The sequence below is a fragment of the Cryptomeria japonica genome, chromosome 2 (genome assembly GCF_030272615.1).
Source record: "Cryptomeria japonica chromosome 2, Sugi_1.0, whole genome shotgun sequence".
Taxonomy (NCBI): domain Eukaryota; kingdom Viridiplantae; phylum Streptophyta; class Pinopsida; order Cupressales; family Cupressaceae; genus Cryptomeria; species Cryptomeria japonica.
In genome coordinates, this window is record NC_081406.1 from 187,682,465 (window position 1) to 187,706,556 (window position 24,092).

At 36.9% G+C, this 24,092-nt stretch overlaps 1 protein-coding gene and 1 long non-coding RNA gene across 2 annotated transcripts in view; one reads left to right on the forward strand and one right to left on the reverse strand.

Annotated features, from left to right (window-relative positions):
* LOC131029043 (probable polygalacturonase) overlaps positions 1-21,277 on the reverse strand; it is a 69,953-nt gene extending 48,676 nt beyond the window's left edge. Inside the window, exon 1 of the mRNA XM_057959442.2 lies at positions 20,417-21,277. Within this exon, the coding sequence (XP_057815425.1) occupies positions 20,417-20,920 (504 nt within the window). The 5' untranslated portion in view covers positions 20,921-21,277. The remainder of the gene's footprint in view (positions 1-20,416) is intronic.
* On the forward strand, positions 21,157-21,372 carry LOC131029045 (uncharacterized). The gene is made up of 2 exons (XR_009102677.2): positions 21,157-21,226; positions 21,273-21,372. It is a non-coding gene; the product is annotated as an uncharacterized LOC131029045 (long non-coding RNA).
* The last annotated feature ends 2,720 nt before the right edge of the window (positions 21,373-24,092 follow it).

Genomic DNA, 24,092 nt, shown 5'->3' on the forward strand with positions numbered 1-24,092 from the left:
TTATTGTGATTTGCATCAACATTCATGGAAGTCGAATTGGGAGAATGCTTCAGCTATAGGGTTAATTGACATCCATGTTATAACTGCACTACAAGGGAAGATAGGCGATCATCTTGGAGGTGATTTGGTGGTGTTTAGGGGTGTTTGAAGGCACATTCTGAGGTCATTTCCAGGTCTGTCCTGAGGGTCGATCAGACCTACTTATCCTCACATTTTCACTCATTACTCATTGCTGGTTGCTCAAAATTTTGAGGGCACTTGATCATTCAACTCGGCTGACCTTGGCAATCATTCCATCAATCATTTGGAGGGGAGGAAGGGCTGCAATTATTTATTATTACATCTGCAACTTAGGGCATTAGGCGGTCAGCTCCTAGTGGGGCGATTTCATGCTTGGAGCCTTCAAAAAATTGTAGTGACAACATCATACATGATCGCTGGGGTTCATCTTCCATTTGACATCATTAAACCAGGTTCTTGATCAGTATTTGCTAATGTAATGTCTAAATTTCTGAGGACTAGTATGCAGAAATTGGAAGTCAACCATTAGAGTTCTTCAATAACATCTTGTACCTGCATCAATAATAGTTATTGTTTACTTATGAAGTCTGAAATAAGATCAGAAATTAGTTGTAGCAGTAGTATACTTCAGACTCATTATTTCTGAAGTTTGCATGTCAAGTGTTTGTGAAAATGTCTCTAGGCTGTAGGTACACATTTGTCTTTTGAAATTCATATATATGCCTTGGAAAGATCAAAAGAAGTCATTTATGCATTGAGTCTATAGTTTAGATATTCTAGAATCGTTTGCAAGCATTTCTTGTGCCTTGGTGTCAATAACACACAATCATATCAGACTGATAACTCAGACCAGCAAGCTAGAAGATTATATGTGAATTGTTTGACAATATTCCTCAAGCCATAAACAGTGAGTTTAACATCAGATTAGGCAAGGGATATTAAAGTGGTATCAAAGCGGTGTCCTGCCATCGTGTGTGAGAAATATGGCTTTTAAATTTGTTGATGAAGTAATGATTGCTTATGAGTATAGAGCACTTCCAGATAAGACCAAAAGTCTTCTAGACTTCGACTGCTATATGGAGTATCGGATGGATTGTGGCAACCAAAAAAGAGAATCAAAGAATAGAGATACTTCACCCATGATAGGCAGAAATTTATATGATGACTTTGTTAGACATGCTGATTTAACTCAAGAGGATATGAGGGCAGCCATGGGGAATGAGTTGTCTACATCATCTTTGCAAAAAGTTTCACTTGAGACTTCTACATTGGAGGCTAGTTAATAATATGGGTAGCAATGGTATGGATTCGTTGGATGATCATGATGCTTCTTCACCTTCACATAATAAAAAATCAGACTATGGCAGCCAAGGACAGTTGGAACAAAGGCCCTTGGTTTGGGAAGATCTGCAAGCTCAAACGTTGGTGAAGGAAGATGGAATAATTTATGCATTGTCAAGAATGGGCAACACTCACAAACATCTAGAGGACCTCATTTGGACAGATCAAAGAGAGGAAAGACAAAAAGGAATGGGACATGGCATTCCTCATACACATATGCATCCTTTCAAAGACACTTTGGAGTTGATAAAAGAAGATTATCTACAAATGTGGGACAGGGCTGTCCAATTGGTAAAAGATCAAGATAGAGAGAGATTGCTGACCTTTGTCTACTTCTAAGTGGGCATAATCACTATTTTCATAATTCAGAAAATCAGTCCTTTGTAGCAGCTATTCCTAGAAAAGAAGAAGAGACAAATCAAGACTTGATGGCTTTTGATGACTACAATGTAAGATTAAAAGATCTGAATTGAGACAGCGATATTCCTCCTCATTCTAATATGAGATTGCTGCTCTTACACATGGGAGAACTTGTAAAGATGAATCTACAAGTGTTTGTTCACTAAGTGCTAGTGTTGTGAATGAAAATTCCAATAGAAATGCACTTGTGAAGCTTGAAGAATATGACAGGTATACTGATGACAGCAAACACATTTCTTCACTTCATCATGAGAATGATGATACCTTGGAATCATCTCTAAAAGGCACTCAAGAATTGGGTATTAAAGATGGGTTTGGTGGGATGAATTCAAATCATGAGCATTCTGATTTTTTATATCAGACTTGGGAGGATGTGGAAAGGACACACAAGTTGTGTGATATATGGTCACAAAGGGCCAAGGAGGCTAGACTAGTGGCTGCCTATGCGAGACAGCATCTCCAAAACATAAAGGGAAGGGTCAATCTCTCCAACATGGCTAGGCAAAAGGGGATAGATTGCATTAGGAGATTCCTCATTCAAATGATGGATGAATCTGAAAATATACTTGGTTCTCCTAAGAACTATGATGGTCAACCATTGACGGAGGTTGGTGCCTTTTACCATGACTACATAGTGAGGAGAGTTCATCACCTTTTGAGCCCACATGTTGAGGATTGGTTGATGCGTCGATGTGGGATGACAGAGGGCTTGTACCATCCATTGTGGGATGAAGAGTGGCCATCTTCAGAAGATGGGACTAGAGGTTGCAAGTACCCGACTCAGTTGTGTGTGGGGATTTACTTGCAGGAACAGTAGTTAGCTATCCATCATGTTGTTGTGTATCCGCCAGGGGTTGCTACTTCCATGTCACAGAGATTTCATATGGATACATAGCTACAATGATTATGGTGTTAGTAGGCATGATGTCTTGATTTGTTATCACATCCAGGAAGGTTTAGCCAGTGCTTCTGGTGCAATCACTGATTAGGAGGGACCTCAGAGAGATCAATCCGGACCGGTCAGCAAGAGTAAACACAAGGATATGATGGAAGCAATGCAGAACTGAATGAATTATATCATGAAAACTGATTACATTCAACCGGTAACAACCGGGTTACAGAAACCGGCTCACTAGCCTACTAAAACATGCTTAATTACAAAACAGGTCGCAACCGGGACCTCAAATCTTAAGATTTGTCTTTTATGTTCTATTTATTAACTGATCTCTTTTCTAATGCTCAATTACAATGATTTATACGACCCAAGGGGATCCGGACGGCCCAAAAAGGGATCAAAAGTCGAAGACCAAGATCTAACGTGTAAAAACAACAAGGTCGACCTCTGCCAAAGAAATTCCTCCGGAAAATCCAAAGGATGAAGTGTAGATCCAAGGGAAGGTCAGCCACACACCAAGGAACATCGGAATCAACGCTCAAGGCTCCGCAATATATGGAAGGGATCCGGTAGATTTCGGTAGATTACAAATGCAAATAGGTCCAGACAATCGGTACCAGAAAACTGTCTCTGAAACCGGTAGCGATAACTTGCTAGAAAATGATCCAAATGCTCCGCGGTTTGGGAATAAGGTAGATGATCAAGTCTTCAAGCAAAAATCCAACTTCTCGAGATCCGATGAGCCAATGCCAGAAAATACAGAATGAAATGTTGAAACTACAAAACAGAAAGGAAATATTTTTGGTTGATGCAAGATTGCCACGAACCGGGGATGCTCCTGCATCAGCTTCCAGATGTCCTTATTTACACATGACGGATGGGTGTGAATTCAGATTGTATTGGGATCCAAGGATCATTTTGTTTGATAGACTACTCGGCATACATGGTTCAGTATCTTTCCAGGCACTCTACAGAGTCATTTGGGATACAAGCGGAGTAGAGTTTTTCTTTGCAGCTGAGATTGCTTGGGGACAAGCAATTTCAGAAGGGCAGATTGTAATGTCCCCATTTTCATAAGGATCAGTTTGCAGAGGGGTTTGGCCTATCACTTGACCCTTGTAGGCGAAGGAGTTGATAAGAGGGGTACTTGGGCAGTTGCTTGTGGCTTAACAATTTATTTTAATATGATTTTTCACAAGATAATGTATTCTCACGTATGGTGTCACGTGTGAAGTCAATTGCACTTTATATTATAATGATATTTTAATATTATCTAAAGTGCAATTAAATATTATTTTAAGGTACAATTAAATATTATTTTATTAAAAGACAATCTTCTAGGAGGAGACCGATCCATGTGAGGAAAAGAATAAATAGGGAATGTGGCTCATTGTTTTGGCATCGAATGTTTTGAGACCACCTTTGTTTGATAGCTTGTGGAGCCAAGGGTTTCTGCAGATTATCTTCAGCCATTGGGAACGGAAACTCTCAATTGGTAATGCGATTTTGACGTTGTGAAAGATCTTTCGAATTATCGCTGGTTTTGAGCTCTACCTCAGAAGTTCAAGTTGGACCTTATTGTGTTTTGCATCAGCATTCATGGAGGTCGAATTGGGAGAATGCTTCAGTTATAGGGTTAATTGACATCCATGTTATAACTACACTACAAGGGAAGATAGGCGATCATCTTGGAGGTGATTTGGTGGTATTTAGGGGTGTTTGAAGACACATTTTGAGGTCATTTCCAAGTCTGTCCTGAGGGTCGATCAGACCTACTTATCCTCACATTTTCACTCATTACTCATTGTTGGTTGCTCAGAATTTTGTGGGCACTTGATCATTCAATTCGGCTGACCTTGGCAATCATTCCATCAATCATTTGGAGGGGAGGAAGGGCTGCAATTATTTATTATTACATCTGTAACTTAGGGCATTGGGCAGCCAGCTCCAAGTGGGGCAAATTAATGCTTGGAGCCTTCAAAAAATTGTTGTGACAACATCATGCATGGTCACTGGGGTTCATCTTCCATTTGGCATCATCAAACCAGGTTCTTGATCAGTATTTGCTAATGTAATGTCTAAATTTCTGAGGACTAGTATGCAGAAATTGGAAGTCAGCCATTAGAGTTCTTCAATAACATCTTGTACCTGCATCAATAATAGTTATTGTTTATTTACGAAGTCTGAAATAAGATAATTAGTTGCAGCAGTAGTATACTTCAGACTCATTATTTCTGAAGTTTGCATGTCAAGTGTTTGTGAAAATGTCTCTTGGCTGTAGGTACACATTTGTCTTTTGAAATTCATATAAATGCCTTGGAAAGATCAAAAGAAGTCATTTATGCATTGAGTCTATGGTGTAGATATTATAGAAATTGTTTGCAAGCATTTCCTGTGCCTTGGTGTCACTAACACACAGTTATATCAGACTGATAACTCACACCAGCAAGCTAGAAGATTATATCTGAATTGTTTGACAATATTCCTCAAGCCATAAAGAGCGAATTTAACATCAGATTAGGCAAGGGATATTATAGAGGTTGAGGGGCAGAGCCCCCACCACCAAGCACAAATTAAGCCCTTCAAAACAACAATGGTGAATGTCATTTCACAATTCTATCACTTATTTTTTGCAACACCATGTCCTTACTATTTTGAAACTTAGAAGTGATTTGAAATGAGGTTAGAAGGAAAATATATGGTGTTTGATGTTTGGGTGGGGCCCATAGGCCATTAGGATTTAGGCTTGTGTACGAGTTTCAAAAAAAAACTTAAAGAATGCACTTTTTTCATTGCCTAGACACAAGAAACACTTGGATGTCCCTGAGACATTTGGGAGACTCCCATGTCCTTATTTTTTTGAAACTTAGAAGTGATTTGAAATGAAATTAGAAGGAAAATTTATGGTGTTTGTGTTGATGTATGTAGCTAGGTCGGAGCCCTTCTAGGGCCGACCTAGCACACCTAGCACGTTTGGATTAGTCATGTCCTATCTTGCTTGTATAACGTGTGGGGCTATTTCAGTTTGGCACCACCCTTAAGTTTTGCATTGTAATTAATTTGCCTAAATTGTAAAGCCGGCCTAAGGTAAATTGGAAGGCTAGAGTCTCATATATATGTAATGTCAACCTCATTGTAATCATACACATATTCAGCAATTACATCCCTATTCGGTATCCTTCAGCGAATTACCTCTGTGATCAGCGAATCATATACAAAAGACAGCGAACATCATTGGAAGCACAGGGAACATTATAGGAAGTACAGCGAACACCTTTGGAAGGTCAGCGAACACCATTTGAAGGACAGTGAACCATCCATTGAGGGCAGTGAACTTCACCCTAGGTGCAGCAACTGTTCTTTCTGACAGTAGTCATCATTTGAAGGTCAGCGAACTATCCTTGAATGCTGCAAACATCATCCTAAGATCAGCGAACTTCATCTTTGTGGCAGCAATATCTGTATTGCAGATAAGTTCATCATTGCAGTTTGCCCTAGGTTGAAGATATTACCGTGCATAGTCTACTGATTGCTTCAAGTGTTGAAGCTCATTGCAAAGATACATTTGGTTATGCTTAATAAAGATCTGAGATTAGTTGTTGGGTTTTTCACCTCCAAGAGGGAGGTTTTCCCAAGGTATATTGGTATTTATTGTGCACATTGATTTGGTTCTCTTATTTCTGATTATTTTGCTCCAATCTAATACAAAACTAACATGGTATCAGATCTAAGTTTGTCTCAGTTGTGATCAGACCTTGTAGCAGTGCTCCTACTTCACATTCTTCACACCATTTCCAGCATTCAAGATAGTGTATGGTCTGAAAGTTGAGGACAGACTTGAAGGAGCATCGAATTTCACCTCATGGAAATTAAGAATCCTTGTCACCCTAGAAGAAAATGATCTTTTGGAGTTTGTGCAAGGAAAAGAGCAATTTGAACCTGAAGATCAAGATGAGAAGCTTGAATTCAAGAAGAATGCAGTCAAAGCCAAGAAGATCCTTATTGACTCCGTGAAAGATCATCTTGTTCCCATCATCTCCAAGATGTCTTCAGCCAGAGACATGTTCAAGACATTGGAGGGGATGTATGAGATCAACAACACAAGTAGAGCACTTGCATTGCGTCAACAACTTCATCAAGTCAAGATGGCAAAGGGAGATTCAGTCATCACCTACTTCATGAAGATTTCAGAATTGAGAGATCAGCTCAGCGCCATTGGAGATGAAGTTGTGGACAAGGACCTAGTCATGCTTGCATTGAATGGTCTTCCTCACTCATGGGAGCCATTTATCCAAGGCATAAGTGGGAGATCCAAATTTCCCAAGTTTGACCGCCTCAATGCTGATTGCATTCAAGAGGTATCATCAAGAGCTCTCATGGTGAAGACTCTCATGTTCTTGCTACCCAATCCATCAAGAAGAAAGGAGGAAATTGGAAGAAAGGCAACTTCAAGAGAATCAAAGATCAAGGATCAGCATTTGCACCTGATTCTAAGAAGAAGAAGAAGAAAGATCTATCCTGTATTCAGTGTTTCAGATGTGACAAGTTTGGTCACTATGCAAGAGACTGCCAGTCAAGACTAATGCAACAAGGGGTCAACATCAATGAAGTTTCAAATCAGAATGAAGCAGAAGACAACTCCAATGAATTCCTCTTCATTTCAGCCCTGTCAAACAATGTTCCCACAGATAGTGATACCTGGCTGATTGACAGTGAAGCTTCTAGACACATCACAGGCTATCGGGAGCATCTTTCAGATTTGGTTGAGAGGGAGTCTAATCTCCAAGTCATCATTGAAGATGATGCGCGCTATTTTGTGAGAGGGTTTGGTGCTACTTCCCTCAACCTTGATTCAGGAATCTCTCTTCATCTCAGCGATGTCCTGTTCGTGCCAGGAATCAGAAGGAACCTTATCTCCATCTCCGCCTTGGAGGATAAAGGTTATCAAGTGGTGTTCTCAGAAGGAAGAGTCCTCACATGGCCAAAGAAATCCAACATCAAATCTGCTTGTGTGATTGGGAAGCAGTATGAGAGCTTGTACAAGCTTTCCACTCGTCCAGTCCAAGCTCTCCTTCATGACTCCTCCAGTTCAAGCGAGCTGTGGCATAGAAGACTTGGACATCTTCACTTCCGGGCTCTTCCAAGTTTAGAGAAGATGGTCAAAGGTATGCCTAAACTCATCCATGTTCATAATGATACTTGTAAAGGTTGTGCTATGGGTAAAAACACTAAGAGTCCATTTCATAGTAGTGAGAGTAGGTCAAAAGAAATATTAACTCTTGTGCATTCTGATTTATGCGGACCTATGTCAGTAGCATCTCCTAGTGGATTCTTGTATTATGTAGCCTTCATAGATGACTACTCTAGGAAGACTTGGATTTATTTCTTAAAGTCTAAAGAGCTTGATGAAGTCCTAGGAAGATTCAAAGAGTTCAAGGCCTTAGTAGAAAACTTATTTGGGAAAAGAATTAAAGTGTTAAGGTCTGACAATGGAGGTGAATACACCTCGGGTAGCTTTCATGATTTTTGTATTGAGGCGGGGATCAAGAGGGAATTATGTGTTCCCCACAACCCTTAGCAAAACGGGGTTGCAGAAAGACAGAACAGATCTATAGTTGAAGCTGCAAAAGATATGATTCTTGATCAGGATCTTCAGACTTTTCTATGGGCAGAAGCTTCTAGAACAGCTGTATACATTCAAAACAGATGCCCTCATCGGATATTGCAGAATATGACTCCAGAAGAAGCCTTTTTAGGGATCAAGCCTGATATCAGTCACTTGAGGACCTTTGGATGTCCAATATATGTACATGTGCCTAAAGACAAGAGGACCAAGTTGGAACCTTCTGGCCAGAGAGGAATATTTGTGGGCTACAGCGAATCTTCCAAGGCCTACAAAATCTACATTCCAAGCCAAAGGTACATTGAGGTCAGCAGAGATGTTACATTTGAGGAAGACGTTGCATTCAAGAAATCCAAGGGTTCATGTGTGGAAGATGAAGCTCATCCTCAAGACATGAATACTGATCATGATCCTGAGATTCGGAGGGAGCCTTCAGATCCTGAGATCCAGAGGGAGCCTTCAGAACTTGGGATGCACAATGATCCAGTTGAGCCTATGGATCCTGCTAATGGGCCTAGAGATATTGTTATAACTCGGAAGAGACCTCTTTAGGCAAGGAACACTATGCAGGAGGCAGAACAGTTCGCGACTCCTAGAGGTACATTCTGAGAAACTAAGAGACCTCAGAAATTCTCTTGTTATGTTGCTTCGATGTGTAATCTCATTGAGACTAAGCCTACCAGTGTTGAGGAAGCCGCAAATCAGCAAGTATGGAAAGATGCCATGGACGAAAAATATCAATCCATCCTTAGGAATGATGTTTGGGATATTGTGTCGAGACCTAAGGGCAAGTCAATTGTATCTTCCAAGTGGCTATTCAAGATCAAGCAAGCAGTTGATGGTAGCATTGAGAAATACAAGGCTAGATTCGTGGCTCGTGGTTTCTCTCAGAAAGAAGGGATAGATTATGAAGAAACTTTCGCTCCGGTTGCTCGATATACTTCCATCAGGACCATTATTGCGATTGCAGCAACTAAGGGATGGAAGCTACATCAGATGGATGTGAAGACAACCTTTCTCAATGGTGTGATTGAGGAAGAGGTCTACATTGAGCAATCTGAGGGTTTCGTGATTCATGGGAAGGAGTCTCACGTATGCAAGCTGAAGAAAGCTTTATATGGCCTTAAGCAAGCTCCTTGTTCATGGTATGAGAGGATTGATAGATAATTAACAGGCTTGGGCTTCTGCAAGAATGATGCTGATCCGAACCTCTACTTCAAGGTATTTAATGGTGAAATGTTGATCCTGGTATTTTATGTCACAGGGGAAGATCATCTCATTCACAGGTGCAAGAAGGAGTTGACTTCAAAATTTGAGATGAAGGACTTAGGGCTCATGCACTTCTTTCTAGGGTTAGAAGTATGGCAGAGGCCTAATGAGATCATCCTAAGTCAAGGCAAATACACCATTGACATCTTGAAGAGGTTTGGATTGTTAGACTGCAAGTCCATGCCTACTCTGATGGAAACTAACTTGAAGAAATTGAGGGAAGTTGCAGCTAGTTCAGATCTTGTGGATCCTACCATGTACAAGCAGTTGATTGGATCCTTGATGTATCTAGTTAACACTAGACCAGATATTTGCTATACAATGAGTGCACTTAGCTAGTTCATGAGTGAACCAAGACAGATACATCTAGTTGCAGCCAAGCATATCTTGAGGTACTTGCGTCGCACAGTTGTCTATGGACTGAAGTACTCCTCCAACATTGCTCTAAACTTGGAGGGTTACTCGGATTCTAATTGGGCAGGAAGTGTCACTAATCGCAAGAGCACTTTTGGAGTTTTCTTCAGCTTGGGATCCGCCATGATTTACTAGTGTAGCACGAAACAGTCTTCAGTGGCATTGAGTACTGCAGAAGCAGAATACATTGCATCTTGTGTGGCATCTCGCGAAGCAGTGTGGCTTTGGAAGCTCATTGCAGGATTGTTCGGTCAATCGTTGGAGCCTACTATCATTCATTGCGATAACCAAAATTGTGTGAAGCTTTTAATTAATCCAGTATTCCATGACAGATCAAAACATGTTGAGATTCAGTACCACTACATCGGGGATATGGTACAGGTGAATGCTGTTCAACTAAGACATCTACACTGAGGAGCAAACGATCGACATTCTCACCAAGCCCCTTGCCAAAGTGAAGTTTGTGCATTTTTGGGACAAGCTTGGAGTCGTGGAGAATGAAGCCCTTGCTGAGAGGGAGTCTCAGCATCAATGATACATTGAGATGTATCTTCCACCCTCTACAAGTAGGCATGGTGGAACCACCCTCTGTGAGTAGGCATGGTGGTAATGCACTCTTCTCTGGGAGAAGTTTGAGGTGAAAGCCCTCTTCCACCCTCTGTGAGTAGGCATGGTGGATCCACCCTCTGCAAGTAGCCATGGTGGATGTCATGGAAGAAATTCCATGATTTACTTGTGTTTTCCACCGTCTGCGAGTAGGTATGGTGGACCCACCCTCTGCGAGTAGGCATGGTGGATGATTTAGCACTTGTGCTTGTTCACCCTCTAGGAGTAGCTATGGTGAACATCATCCATGGGAGTAGCCATGGTGGTTGTATTCATTTGCATTTTCTCATGGGAGCAGCTATGTATCTCGGATCTTGAGAAGGTCTCCTCCCTAGCTAAGAGGGAGTGTAGATGTATGTAGCTAGGTCGGAGCCCTTCTAGGACCGACCTAGCACACCTAGCAAGTTTGGATTAGTCATGTCCTATCTTGCTTGTATAACGTGTGGGGCTATTTCGGTTTGGCGCCAACCTTAAGTTTTGCATTGTAATTAATTTGCCTAAATTGTAAAGCCGACCTAAGGTAAATTGGAAGGCTAGAGTCTCATATATATGTAATGTCAACTTCATTGTAATCATAGACATATTCAGCAATTACATCCCTATTCGGTATCCTTCAGCGAATTACCTTTGTGATCAGCGAATCATATACAAAAGACAGCGAACATCATTGGAAGCACAGCGAATATTATTGGAAGCACAGCGAACACCATTTGAAGGACAGTGAACCATCATTGAGGGCAGCGAACTTCACCCTAGGTGCAGCAACTGTTCTTTCTGACAGTAGTCATCATTTGAAGGTCAGCGAACTATCCTTGAGGGCTGCAAACATCATCCTAAGATCAGCGAACTTCATCTTTGTGGCAGCAATATCTGTATTGCAGATAAGTTCATCATTGCAGTTTGCCCTATGTTGAAGATATTACTGTGCATAGTCTACCAATTGCTTCAAGTGTTGAAGCTCATTGTAAAGATACATTTGGTTATTGCTTAATAAAGATCTGAGATTAGTTGCTGGGTTTTTCACCTCCAAGAGGGAGGTTTTCCCAGGGTATATTGGTGTTTATTGTGCACATTGATTTGGTTCTGTTATTTCTGATTATTTTGCTATAGTCTGATACAAAACTAACAGTTTGGGGTTTGGGTGGGGCCCATAGGCCATTAGGATTTGGGCTTGGGTACGAATTTCAAAAAAAAAAGTTAAAAAATGCACTTTTTTCATTGCCTAGACACAAGAGACACTTGGATGTCCCTGAAGCATTTAATGGACTCTAGGGAGTTCCCCAAATGTCTAAGGGACATCCCGATATCCCAGAAATGTTCTTGAAACAGCAAATTGTGGGACAGCAAGGGTATGTCCCCTCCAAGTCTTCACATCCCAGAGATGTCCCCATCCCAAAGACGTGGGGATTTTGGGGGGGACATGGTTCACTGGTTTGGTGGCCAAGCTTGTTATTGGATTTGGTTATTGTGGTGTATTTTTGCAGTCATGTACAGCATATAATGTTATTGTTGTAGTTGCAACCAAGCCACATTATTATAATGGATGTTGTAGCTGTGCTTTGCAGCCAATCTAGTTATGTGAATTAGTATTGTGCTTGAAAGGCTATGTTTAAAATTTGAACTAAATTGGCGAGTTTGTTTGACCATTTTTTAGTGTTAATTTAACTGTCAGAGATGTTCCGCCAAAGTTAGTAATCTTGGAGATGGTAGAACCTTGCAGCCATCCTAAGCAAATGTGATTGCGTCATACTCTTGCAGTTATGCTTATATTGAAAGAGTGACTGTTATTTCATGGCCTTGCTATAATAATGGATTTTATTGCTCTTGTTATGGTTGAAATGTTGTTGTTAAAGACCAAATGGTTGTTGCTCTTGTTGCTGATTTTGTTATGTGACATTGACAGACTTGTTGAATGGGGTTGTAAATGAACCCTAGACCATTATAATTCCATTTAAGGCAAGATATTTAGTTGTTACTACCATTGTATGCTTTAAGTCTGGGAATGTTGATTACTAAGCCATTAGTGGACAGTATGATAACCAGCACGTATGAAAGATGCCTAAATGCCAAGATTATTAGCATTCTGAAGCTATAACTTGGGTTCAGGCTAAGTGGCATTAATTGATTGCTTCAAACTTGAAGTATTGACTTCATAGTCTTTGAACTAGAAACCCAGAATGACATTTTGATTTGTGCATTAGCCTAGTTCTTATGATTTGGTCCTTTATAATTGAAATGATAATTCGATGTTGTTTACAAAGGAGATGAAAACTCCTTAAATAGAGATTACAAGAGGACCATTCCATAATGAAAACAATCGAGAATAGAAATACAAAAGACAAAAAGGGAACTTCTTAAAACTAACTAAATACGAAAGACATAAAAGGAAGTTTCTAATACTAACTAAATGACTAAGATGAGCATTATATCAATATTACAATATTAATTTAATACCCTCCCTTAATGGTCATCCAACTAACTACCCTACAGAAGACATAATTTGTAGGTCTTTTGGTTACGAATGCAAAAAGGCTGCCCCCTTCTCCTCAAAACACTCTGCGACATGAGCCTATTGCTAAGACCCTCCCTGGTTCTACAGAACTTCTGGATATGACCAAGTTTACCATAATCCTTCTACCACAATCCTTCCAACCTGATGTTGGGTAACAAAGCTATCCTTCCTATTATCTAGAGACACTGAAATCAACTTTTCAAGAAACTTCAAAAAATCAACAAAAAATTGAAACCACGATTTTGTGGAAAAATCGACAAACCCTCCACCATGATCTTTTTTGGAAAAAATAAAAAAACCCACCACATCGATTTTTTAAGGAAAAAACCGACAACTATGATTTTTTATGGAAAAAAATCAGAAAACCCAAAAAACAGCAACACCCTTCATGATTTTTTGTGGAAAAAATCAAAAAACCGAAGAAAAAGCAACAACCTTCATGATTTTTTGTGGAAAAAATCTGAAAATAGCAACACCCTTCGTGATTTTTTGCAGATCATGCAAAAAACAAACAAAGAAACCACAATTTTTAAAGAGAAAATCGTGCAAAACCCTCCATGATTTTTTGTGGAGAAAAATCTGAAAACCCATCCATGATTTTTGAGGAGAAAATTGTACAAGACCCCTAGTCTATTCAAAATATTTACTCGCGGCCATCACGAAGAGTAAATAGAAATAAAACTCCTTGATTTTTTGTGGAAAAAAAACAGAAAACCCACAAAGTTCTTTACTAAAAAAATTTGCCAAAAAAGAACATAAGCTCTGATACCATGAAATGATAATTTGACGTTGTTTATAAAGGAGATGAAAACTCCTTAAATAGAGATTACAAGAGGACCTTTCCATGATGAAAACGATTGAGAATAGAAATACGAAAGACAGAAAGGAAACTTCCTAAAATTAACTAAAGACGAAAGACATACAAGAAAGTTTCTAAATACTAACTAAATGACTAAGATGACCATTATATCAATAATACAATATTATTTTAATAATAATAATGGAGTAGATTTAGAACCACAAATGTGATTCTAGTTTCTTATAATAGTCAACTTTGCATACATGGAAAAATGACAAGTCTTTTGACAAGTAATAAGGTTATGGAGGACCGATCTTATTTCAATTATGAATATTATAATAAGACTAAATCTAAGATATAGTTTTGAGGTAGATTGCTTTGTGTTAACAGGATTTATGGCCATTATTAGGTGAGGCAGTGATACTAGCAGAACTGCAATCAGCATTATACTTCCACATAGCATTCTCATGTGCAATAGAGACCATAGCAGTACAGCACAAGGGAATAAAGCATTCAACAAAGACACAGAGGGGGTTGCATGGTACTGCATGCAACATAGAGGTCTATTTTGGACCTAGAATGACTTGTAAAGCATTTAAATAGCCCTAAATCACCCCTTATATGCCTAAATAAGCCATAAAAAGTGAGAATGCCATTAAAAAATGAGAGACTCACATGGGAAGAAGATAATTAAGAGTTATTATGGAGAGCTCCTATGGAAAGAAACTATGAAAAGGCATAAAAGAGCTGTATAAGGAAGAGAAAAATGTGAGTTAAGAAACGGTGGGCTAAAAGAGCAATATCTAAGCATGAGGCATATAAATAGAATAAAGTACATGGAAGAAGATTGATAGCTATATATATCAATAAAAGAATATAATATTGCAAAGAGAATATGTGCCTTATGTAAATCTATGAAATGATGTAATCATTATAGAATTATATTATACACACATGCACAAAAAAACCATAAATTTTCTCCAGTGATTGCATTAAGCCAAGATTTTGTCAATTATTAACAAGATCTAATCAGCCCATTGACCTGATTCTCTTGTCAACATTTGGCGGTGCAGCCCCAGGATTGGTTTCTACTGTTCAGGAGAGAGAGAAACAGAAAAGTTTCTAGGTCCTCGCCCCCTTGGGGGCTAGGCATCAAGGATCTGGCATAGAGGAGGGATGTAAATCTGAAAAGAAATGACTGCTGAAACAAATCAGGTGAGATGCATGGTGAGTAATAAGAGATATCGAAAGAATAAAGTAGAGGACACAATCAGAAATCGAGAAATAAAATTAGAGGAAGAAAGAAATGAGAGACAATAATGTAATTAGCAGAAATGTCGAAATATCACCATTTAACAGAATCACTGAGGCCATGGTACAGTGACATGTAGAAGTAGAAATAAAAAATAGTTGAAAAAGATAATGTGTCCAAGAGGATAAGGGTGGTTGGGCAAAGGGAAGGGTAGCCAATACCAGACATTTGACGATGACGAGAAGTACAAAGTAGAGAAAAGGCAAGGTCCCTGGAATCAATAGATCAAGAGGAAACTATAGAGAAACTCTAAAGAGAGGCAACACCTTATATACTGAGACATGAATTCATGAGATTGATGGTAGGAAGAGAAAGAAAATTTCAGAAGATGAAGACAATGTAAGGAAAGTTATAAGTTAGGAGAGGAAGATGGTGTATAAGAAGGTAACTACTAAGACACTAAAAGACAAATAATTTAGTAAAGTAATACCAAAGAATGTGATGTCCCGCATTAAAAGACCTGATGAGGAGATCATGCCCCTCAATCACACACCATCCCCCACAACCATTATGGAACATTAGAGGAGGAGATAAATATATTGATAAGGACTTAAGAAGATAATTTGTGAGGGAAAGAAGAAAAGGAAGAAACATGAACGAAATTTCCAAAAGTTGACACTGCAACCATTCATGCAGTACCACACCAAAAATTTATAGAAAGAATTAGGTAAACTATCAAAAATGCACACTACAAAATGGAAAAGGAAACCTTTCGTAAACTTAATGAAGCATAACCAATCAATACTACCCAGATATACTAGAAATGGGGATGTTGAGGATAACTTGGGGGAAATGAAGAAGATATTTAAACATGAGGAGTTGTTGAAGGAAACCCTAATTTATACGTTAACAATGAGTGTTGCACAGTGGTAGAACACCCATAAGTTGGCCAACCATAATGGAGGGCACTAGAGAGTTTCATAAAATGTAGATATGTCAAGCGGTGTGGACATTTTAGCAACATATTTGTTTATAAAGAATCTTCCAATCCAAAGAGACATATAGAAGAGAGCAGCAATTGACTAAATTGGAGTAACATGTAAATGACTAGAGGTCCAGTTCTTTTATTGGACTTTGGAATCATTTCCCCACTCTTGGTATTTGAATCAAGAAGAACAAGGAAAGACAAATAACTAGGAGAAGTTAAAAGAGGACTTTTGTACTACTTTCAACTTATGTGAGCCAAATAAAAGGACACAAAGTAATATAAAGGGACTCATCCTTCATTGAATTCCCAAATGAAAATAAAAGGAGAATTGGAAGTAGCAGAATAGCAGCATGCAGAGGCATGGACAGAAAAGGGAAGAAATAAAAGAACCCAAACAAAGAATAGGAAGATTTAAGAATGTGAGGAAACAAATTGTTCAATACTTAAATGGTGAAAACTTCAAAAGGGAAGAGGAAGATTTAAGAATGTGAGGAAACAAATTGTTCAATACTTAAATGGTGAAAACTTCACAAGGGAAGCCATATTAACAAGAGTTGGAACAAAAAGCAGAAAAGGAACAAAAGAGAGACACAAAAAGATGTGAAGGAAGAGAAACAAAGAAAAAGCATAGGAAATGTCAGTGGTATCACCCACAAGTAGCCACCACATACACAAAGAAACAATAAAGCCAAAATGAGTAGAAATGAAACCCATGACCAAAAAAGTGGAAGATGAAGAAGAAAAGGTTTCACTTAATAAATATATAAATCCTCAAAGAAGAAGACCATACCAACTAAGGTCTATTGAGAAGTTGAAAGTTGAAAGTTGAAACTACTTGAAAGTTCTAGAACGTGATGTTACTTTTGAGAAGTTGAAAGGAATTACAATTAAGTTTAATATCCATCAAATTAAGGCCAAATGACCTCATGATAGAGTCTAACAATACGAGATTATGGTCCTGTCACTCATGGTTTCATAGCAATTCCTTTCTTTTTTTTCAGTTTTCTCCATTATTTTCCTCATCGTTTTTCATTTCTTCTTACCATTTTCTGTTCTTTGTTCACCTTCTCATCCTTTTGCTATCTTCTCTTTTACTCTCTTTCCTGAAAAATTTTAATCCTCCATTCATGTGGTAATCTCCTCCCTTAACTTTTGCGTACTTCTCTTATTTATTTATTATAATTTTCTTACTTGTTTCCCCTTCTTGCATCATGATCGCTCTTTCATCTTAATATTTATTGCTTCATTCCTTGCTTTTTTTTTTTTCTTTCTAATTTTCTTCTCTCTCTCATTGCACTCTTCACTTTTTATTTTCTTGCATCTTCTTATTAATTTATTTATTTTATTTTTCTTTTTTCCTTGCTTATTCATCTTTTACCAACTATCTTTCTCTCCCATTATTTAAGCTTCCTTTTTAATCCTTCTCTCTTATTAATAATTTCCTTGTTATCTATTATTTATTATTTTAATTTTCTAGTTATTTTCCTTGACCTTCTTAATAATTGGTGGGAGAATATTTAGGTTCTTTTTTCTTTTTCTTTTTCTTTTTTCTTTTTCTTTTTCTTGATTCCATCTCTTTTTCCATGCATCCTCTTCACTTTCCTGCCATTGCAACCTATTTATGGAGTTACACTGTGATCCCTCATTTCACTCCTCATCCTAATGATGGATCATTAAGTGTGATCTGATATGTCATCGATGCAAAAATATTACACGATTAAATCCAAAATCTCTTATTGTTATCTTCATGGGCTGTGGAGAACTCATTCCTACAATGATTTAATCTGTCAATCGATCCCAAAAGAGCAAGAAGGATATTCGCCTTACAAATAAGACCAATATGGGAAAGAAAAATCATTTCACTTGTAAATGTAGATCAACACCAAAAGACAAAGAGACCTGGAAACTATGGAAAGACTTAGACTTTTAAAATATTACACGACTGCACCATGTTTATCATGCACCACCTCTGTCAGGAATAAGAAAGAATCAGATGAGAGTCACGTGATATATTCAAGAAAGTACATATTAAGCAACAGATGTACTGGTCAAACTACGTGAACGAGAGAACATTGCTCTGGGAACAGCCAGTATGATCAACTTGTTGTCAACCCTTTCAGAGCATTGCAGTAGACTCACAAAGCAAAGATTAGATTTTAACTAATAACCAATATGGCCACCTCGAAACAACGTATGGGATAGACATCAACACTTCCAGAGTTAATGCAATAACTATTTGGTGTATTAGATCAACTTTATCTCAGCAAATCTTCATTGATACGATAATTGCATTTATGAAGGAAGCACATGCATTTGGCAAAGTCAACAAGAGAAGATGCAGTGCATTGTGTGGTTGTGCGTGCTGCTATGTAGTGACATAGATGTGTTTGGAAGTCAAATCAGGTTTTATGATAATGGTGGTTGTAGTGAGTAAACGGGGAGATAAATTGAAAAATTGACATTGGCAGAACACATAGTTTGAGGCATGTTTGACTTTTTTGGTCAGAAAATATTTATGTGTATATTTTTTAAAGTACATAGAGATTTATTTGGTAATATACAGATTTTGTTTTTTGATTTTTATATTCTCTTAAAGTTGTATTTTAAGTGCATGATCGGTGGTACCTGACACTCCCATGGTTTATAGAAGAGAAGTTCACATCAGGGGAGATTCTCAAACTAAGTCCAGTTGCCAAATTGCTAAGTAGCAAACCTCCTAGAGGACAGAGGCACAAGAGGTTGGAGGACATTCAACATCTTCTCATCAGTCACTAGTGATGGGGTCGTAAAATTTTAGTGACAAAACTATTTGTACCAAAATACTAAAGCTAAGATCAGTTCCTATGTAGTAGCGGTAACCATCTCATATCCTTTGTGTGGCAAAGATCTACAATGATGGTTACATACATGATGACAAGGACTTAATACTCAAATTTTTTGTTTGTGATTGGATGTGTTTGTCCCAGTCACAGAAGTTTATAATTATGATTGGATGTGTGTTCCCAATCATAATTGTTGTAAGCAAATGTGTGTGTCCCTATTCAAAACTTTAATATTGGATAGATGTGTCATCCCTATCTAAATTTGTTGACCTCAGATGGAAGTGTTTGTCCCTATTCAAAACTTTAATATTGGATAGATGTGTCATCCCTATCTAAATTTGTTGTATGACCTCAGGTGGAAGTGTTTGTCCCTATCCTTGGTTCCATAGATAGATCTGTTTGTCCCTATTCTTGGATAAAAGTCCAATATGGTCAATCCTATTGAACAAGCCTAGGGAGGTTAGTTCCACTATTGCTTGTCATGAGTAGATGTGTATGTCCCTACTCTTATCTTATGTTTTGCAATGAACTACTCAATGTGGTCATCGAGTGTTGTTAGTTCACCTATCCCCATTTGGAGAATGATGTAGGGGGGATGTTAGGAATATTACATCATTAGATGTCTTAGTTATGGTTTCTTAGTTTGTTTAGGTTTGTCAAGAGTTTGCTTATTTCCATGTGTATTTGTTATAGTTTGGTTATACCCGTAATTATTTTGTTATATCATGATTATCTAGGTAAGGGAGTTATTACAGGAAGTTTCCTATAATATAGGATATGAAAAATCCTATAAATATGTAATATCTTATTGAATGTATATATGAAATAGAAGCATAGTATTATCGTGTTATTTAATTGCAGAACTTAGAATTCTCAGTAACCAGAAGTTATGGGGACGAAAATCTTCAACAACTATCATTGTTACAGAGCAACAGTAGTCAGTGCAGTACATTAGGAGCTACTGGTGATCTGCTAGCATATTGGCAGATTTCTGAAAGCTCAAGGAATCAATCAAGTGTGCTGGGTACACCCAGTAAGTAGTTTGAATTTATATCACCTCTATTATATGTATGCACTAATAAGTCAAATACAAAAACAAAACAAAGGGATTATTGCGAGATATTTCTGTATATATTTTTAGGATCCTCTCTAGGCATATTCTGAGTACTTCGATTACTTCAGATTTCTGCGTGATATTTTCTAGGGTTGTTATAAAATGTGTAGGTTATCTGTTATCCACTCTAATTTTTACATTTGTCAAGAACTAAATTTCACGATTGGTAAGATTTGTTTATAACATAAGCCAATTATTTAATCAAATGCTGCCAAAAAAATATTTGAAAAAAATTACAGTTAGCAAATTCTATGATGTATCTCAAGTAGAAACATAAGATACTTCAATTTTTTTATGAAAGAACTTTTTAATTTAGGAAAAAATAAGGTAAGCGTCCTACCTGAACTGCAAGGATAACAGCCTCTTCTGCAAGGAACAAAGTCATGTGACTCGTAAGATTGAAGGGTGCAGTGAGCCACAGTCCAGCCTGTACATTAAGTTGTCCTCCTCCTTCATTCCCCAGCGCTGCAATGGTTGCAACCGCATCCTCAAACGCCTTTGTATTGATTGTCAAACCATCCCCCACAGCCCCAAAATCAGTGAGATTAAACACATGGGGCCTTAATCTGGGAATGGGCCTTGGCGGCTTCTTGAAGAAACTAATACTTTCCACTATATTCTTCTGCCAGAGAAAAACTGAAAAAAATGCCAGAATCCATACTAAAAGAAACCAGTTTTTGTAGGATGATAACCGCCCCGCTGACACCCATCTCCTCAAGGATGACTTTTGGTGTTGTAATCTGTTCGCCATCCCTGAGTTCTCAACCATTTCTGCACTAGACCTATTTAATGCAGATGCTCTGGGAGAACAAGTATTCAATGCTCTGGGAGAACATGTATTCATTGAAACTGAGTAAAATACAGGCTCTTAATCGAATTTAGGACCTACTGAGCTCTCTAGTACACGTCCAAGATCTAATTATTGTGATACCTACACTGGACACAGGTACTTGGCAATGCTAAGTAAGCAAGTTTTTGGGCTTTACTGAAATCCCACTGCAATAATTACGTTGCTCGTATCATAACCACCGTTTGCAGCACAGGCTCATTCTGTGAAACTCTTTACCGACACTACCGAAGTGACAAAAAGGAAATATCTGAGATCTAATTTGGGGGACCCACAGCTGAACAATGTCTTAAGAAGTTTTAGGTTTCAGGAAAAAATAACTATGTAACAATGTCTTAAGAAGTTTTAGGTTTCAGGAAAAAATAACTATGTTCTTCATATAGCATTCAATTTCAGAGCGGAATTTAAACAAAACACCTCTGCAAATTTAAAAATATGGACCGGTTCCATGAAAGAAAAAAAATACAACTCTGATTTATTCAGATCAAATACTTATACGGGTGCCTTAGGGGTTCAACATATGTCCCAAAGACAAATGGCAAAAAAAATTCATGGATTGGTAGGTGGGTACCAACTGGAGGTTTGTTTGATCACACTACTCCACCAAATCTCTGCCAAACTTTGATGATTTTCTTCACTCCGAAGGCGCTTGTCTAGATTTCGAGAGTACCAAGAATGGCACAAATCATTGTCGAAATCATTGTCGAAGTTGTGATTTCTCCATCAATTCATAGGTGAGAGCTTCCCTCCATATTGTTTGGAGCAGAAAAGTGGGTGGATTCAATCGTTGGAACTGAAATTAAGGTTTTGAGCAACCTAAAATATTAAATCCCTATTTCTAGGTGTTTAGCGTTTACTTGCTTTAGTTTATACAATTAATTATTATTGAGCAAGGGCGTACTATTTGAATGCGGTTTATATTTTTGTCTTGATTGAGGCTTCCTTAAATTTTAGGCAAACTCAATGGACGATAAAGTATTTTACAATTTAAAAATGGTAAGAGGCAAATCTGCATTGATAGTTGGCTTGAAATTATCCCTTAACAAAATAATCATTAGTTCATATCGTTGCATGGAACTATATTTGTAATGCAGTATATAATTAGCTGTAAAAAATAATTATTAGTTCATGTCATTGCATGGAATTATATTTATAATGCATATTTAATTAGTTGTAATTTGTCTAGAATTATATGTGAGACTTTATTTTAAAGGGTGAATAAACTTGTAAATTGCAATTAATAAAAATTAGATTAAATTATATGATATTATAAAATTTAATTGTATTATATTATATTATATTTATATTATTCATTGTACTAAATTAAATTATTTTAATTTTATAATTTAATTCTAATTAAATTATATTCTATGTTATGTTTCTATTATATTATATTATATCATATAATTAATTACAATTAATAAAAATTATATTATATTATATTATATTATAAATAAAAATTGTATTATATTATACTATATTTATATTATTCATTGTATTAAATTAAATTACTTTAATTTTACAATTTAATTCTAACTAAACTATATTCTATATTATGTTTCTATTATATTATACTAGTATACTTTAACTAGCATACCTATATTAAAAAAAAAAAAAATTAAGATACGCCCAGAGATAAAGGTATTATTAGTAGTGAGGTTGAAGTGAAATGGTTGAATAGATCATTTAGACTATTTGAAAGAAATTGTAGAATGTAATGCACAACATAGATAAACAAAATCAATATATCAATGGTTGTACATTTTGATAATTATAGTAATATATAATTGTGTTGTTTTACGGCAATTATGACTTTAAAAATTTGAAGCGGGCATAGGTAAAGAATAAGATGCTATGCAGAAAACTAACAATATACTTGTCATTTGTATGTATTAAACAATTAGACATTACAAAAAATAGAAGATTTTTAAACAAAATTTGAATTATGTATTAATAAATAGATACATAAAACTATAAATAGCATTCAATTGCATTTTGTTTGGATAATATTGAATAAATGATAAAAAAATAGAATGACTTTGATCAAATTATTTGTCACAATATAAGTCATTAATAAAAGTAAAAATTGGGGAAAATAGAAGATATTGGAACAAAATTTCAATTGTGTTTTATAATAAATAAGCAACAAAACAAGGTTGTTGTTCCTATAAACAACAGCCCAAATGATGTAAAGTTAACAGCAAAACAATAGCAGCAAAAAGATATATTACACCAATTATCTTCTAGAAACTTTAATCTATTTTCTTCTTTTTTTAACGCGCATGTGTGAATGTTGGCATTATTTTGAAGCCTTCTAGATATTTTACTCAAGAGACTACCACAAATGTCAATCTTGTTCTTTTTGTTGGTTCTATATCAATTGTGGCTTTTGATAGAGTCAACCCCTGATATTTATATATGGTCAATGCCCATTCTAATCTCAATGGTAATTGAAATGTCATGTCCCTTTGTATTGGTGTTATTGGAATTATATTTGGATGTTGATCTTCAAATAGTATTCTTGTATAATTGTCAAATTCAACCATGACATATGATTGTGGTTCAGGTGGAGAACTTCTTAGTTTATAGATAATCTTTCGAACATATCCTAGAGCTCCATTTACAAGTTTTGCTTGTATCCAAAGATTTGAAGTCAACATCACCCTTGAATTCTTGTTGATCAATATCTCTAGATCAAGTTCATCATTTGTAAAATCTTTTTCTTAATGTACACTTCCTACATTTGTTGTGAGACTACGTGCAACAGGTTGTTTCAATGTATATAACATTTTTGTTGTTGTGATTGTGAGAATTTTCATTTGTGGAGAACAAATGGACAATATTGTCAAACTCAACATTAGTTGTAGCATCTATGTTAATAAAGGTTCTTGTCATAAGTAATCTCCAGCCATCAATTTGTGGGTTTGCATCTCTTAGATTTGTCAAAAATTAACGAAACCTTTGTTGTTGATTGTTTTGTCAATCTTGTCTAAATATTTTATCTAATGTAACCACAGTTTTGAATTCTTGTCATAATAACTTTGCCTATCTGTTGATGTTATATGTTGATCTATCATTGACCAGAGGCAATTGGCCCAAATCTCCAACCAAAATCATAGATATACCTGAAAGAAGACCGACAAAAAATATTTTAAAATTATGTAATAAA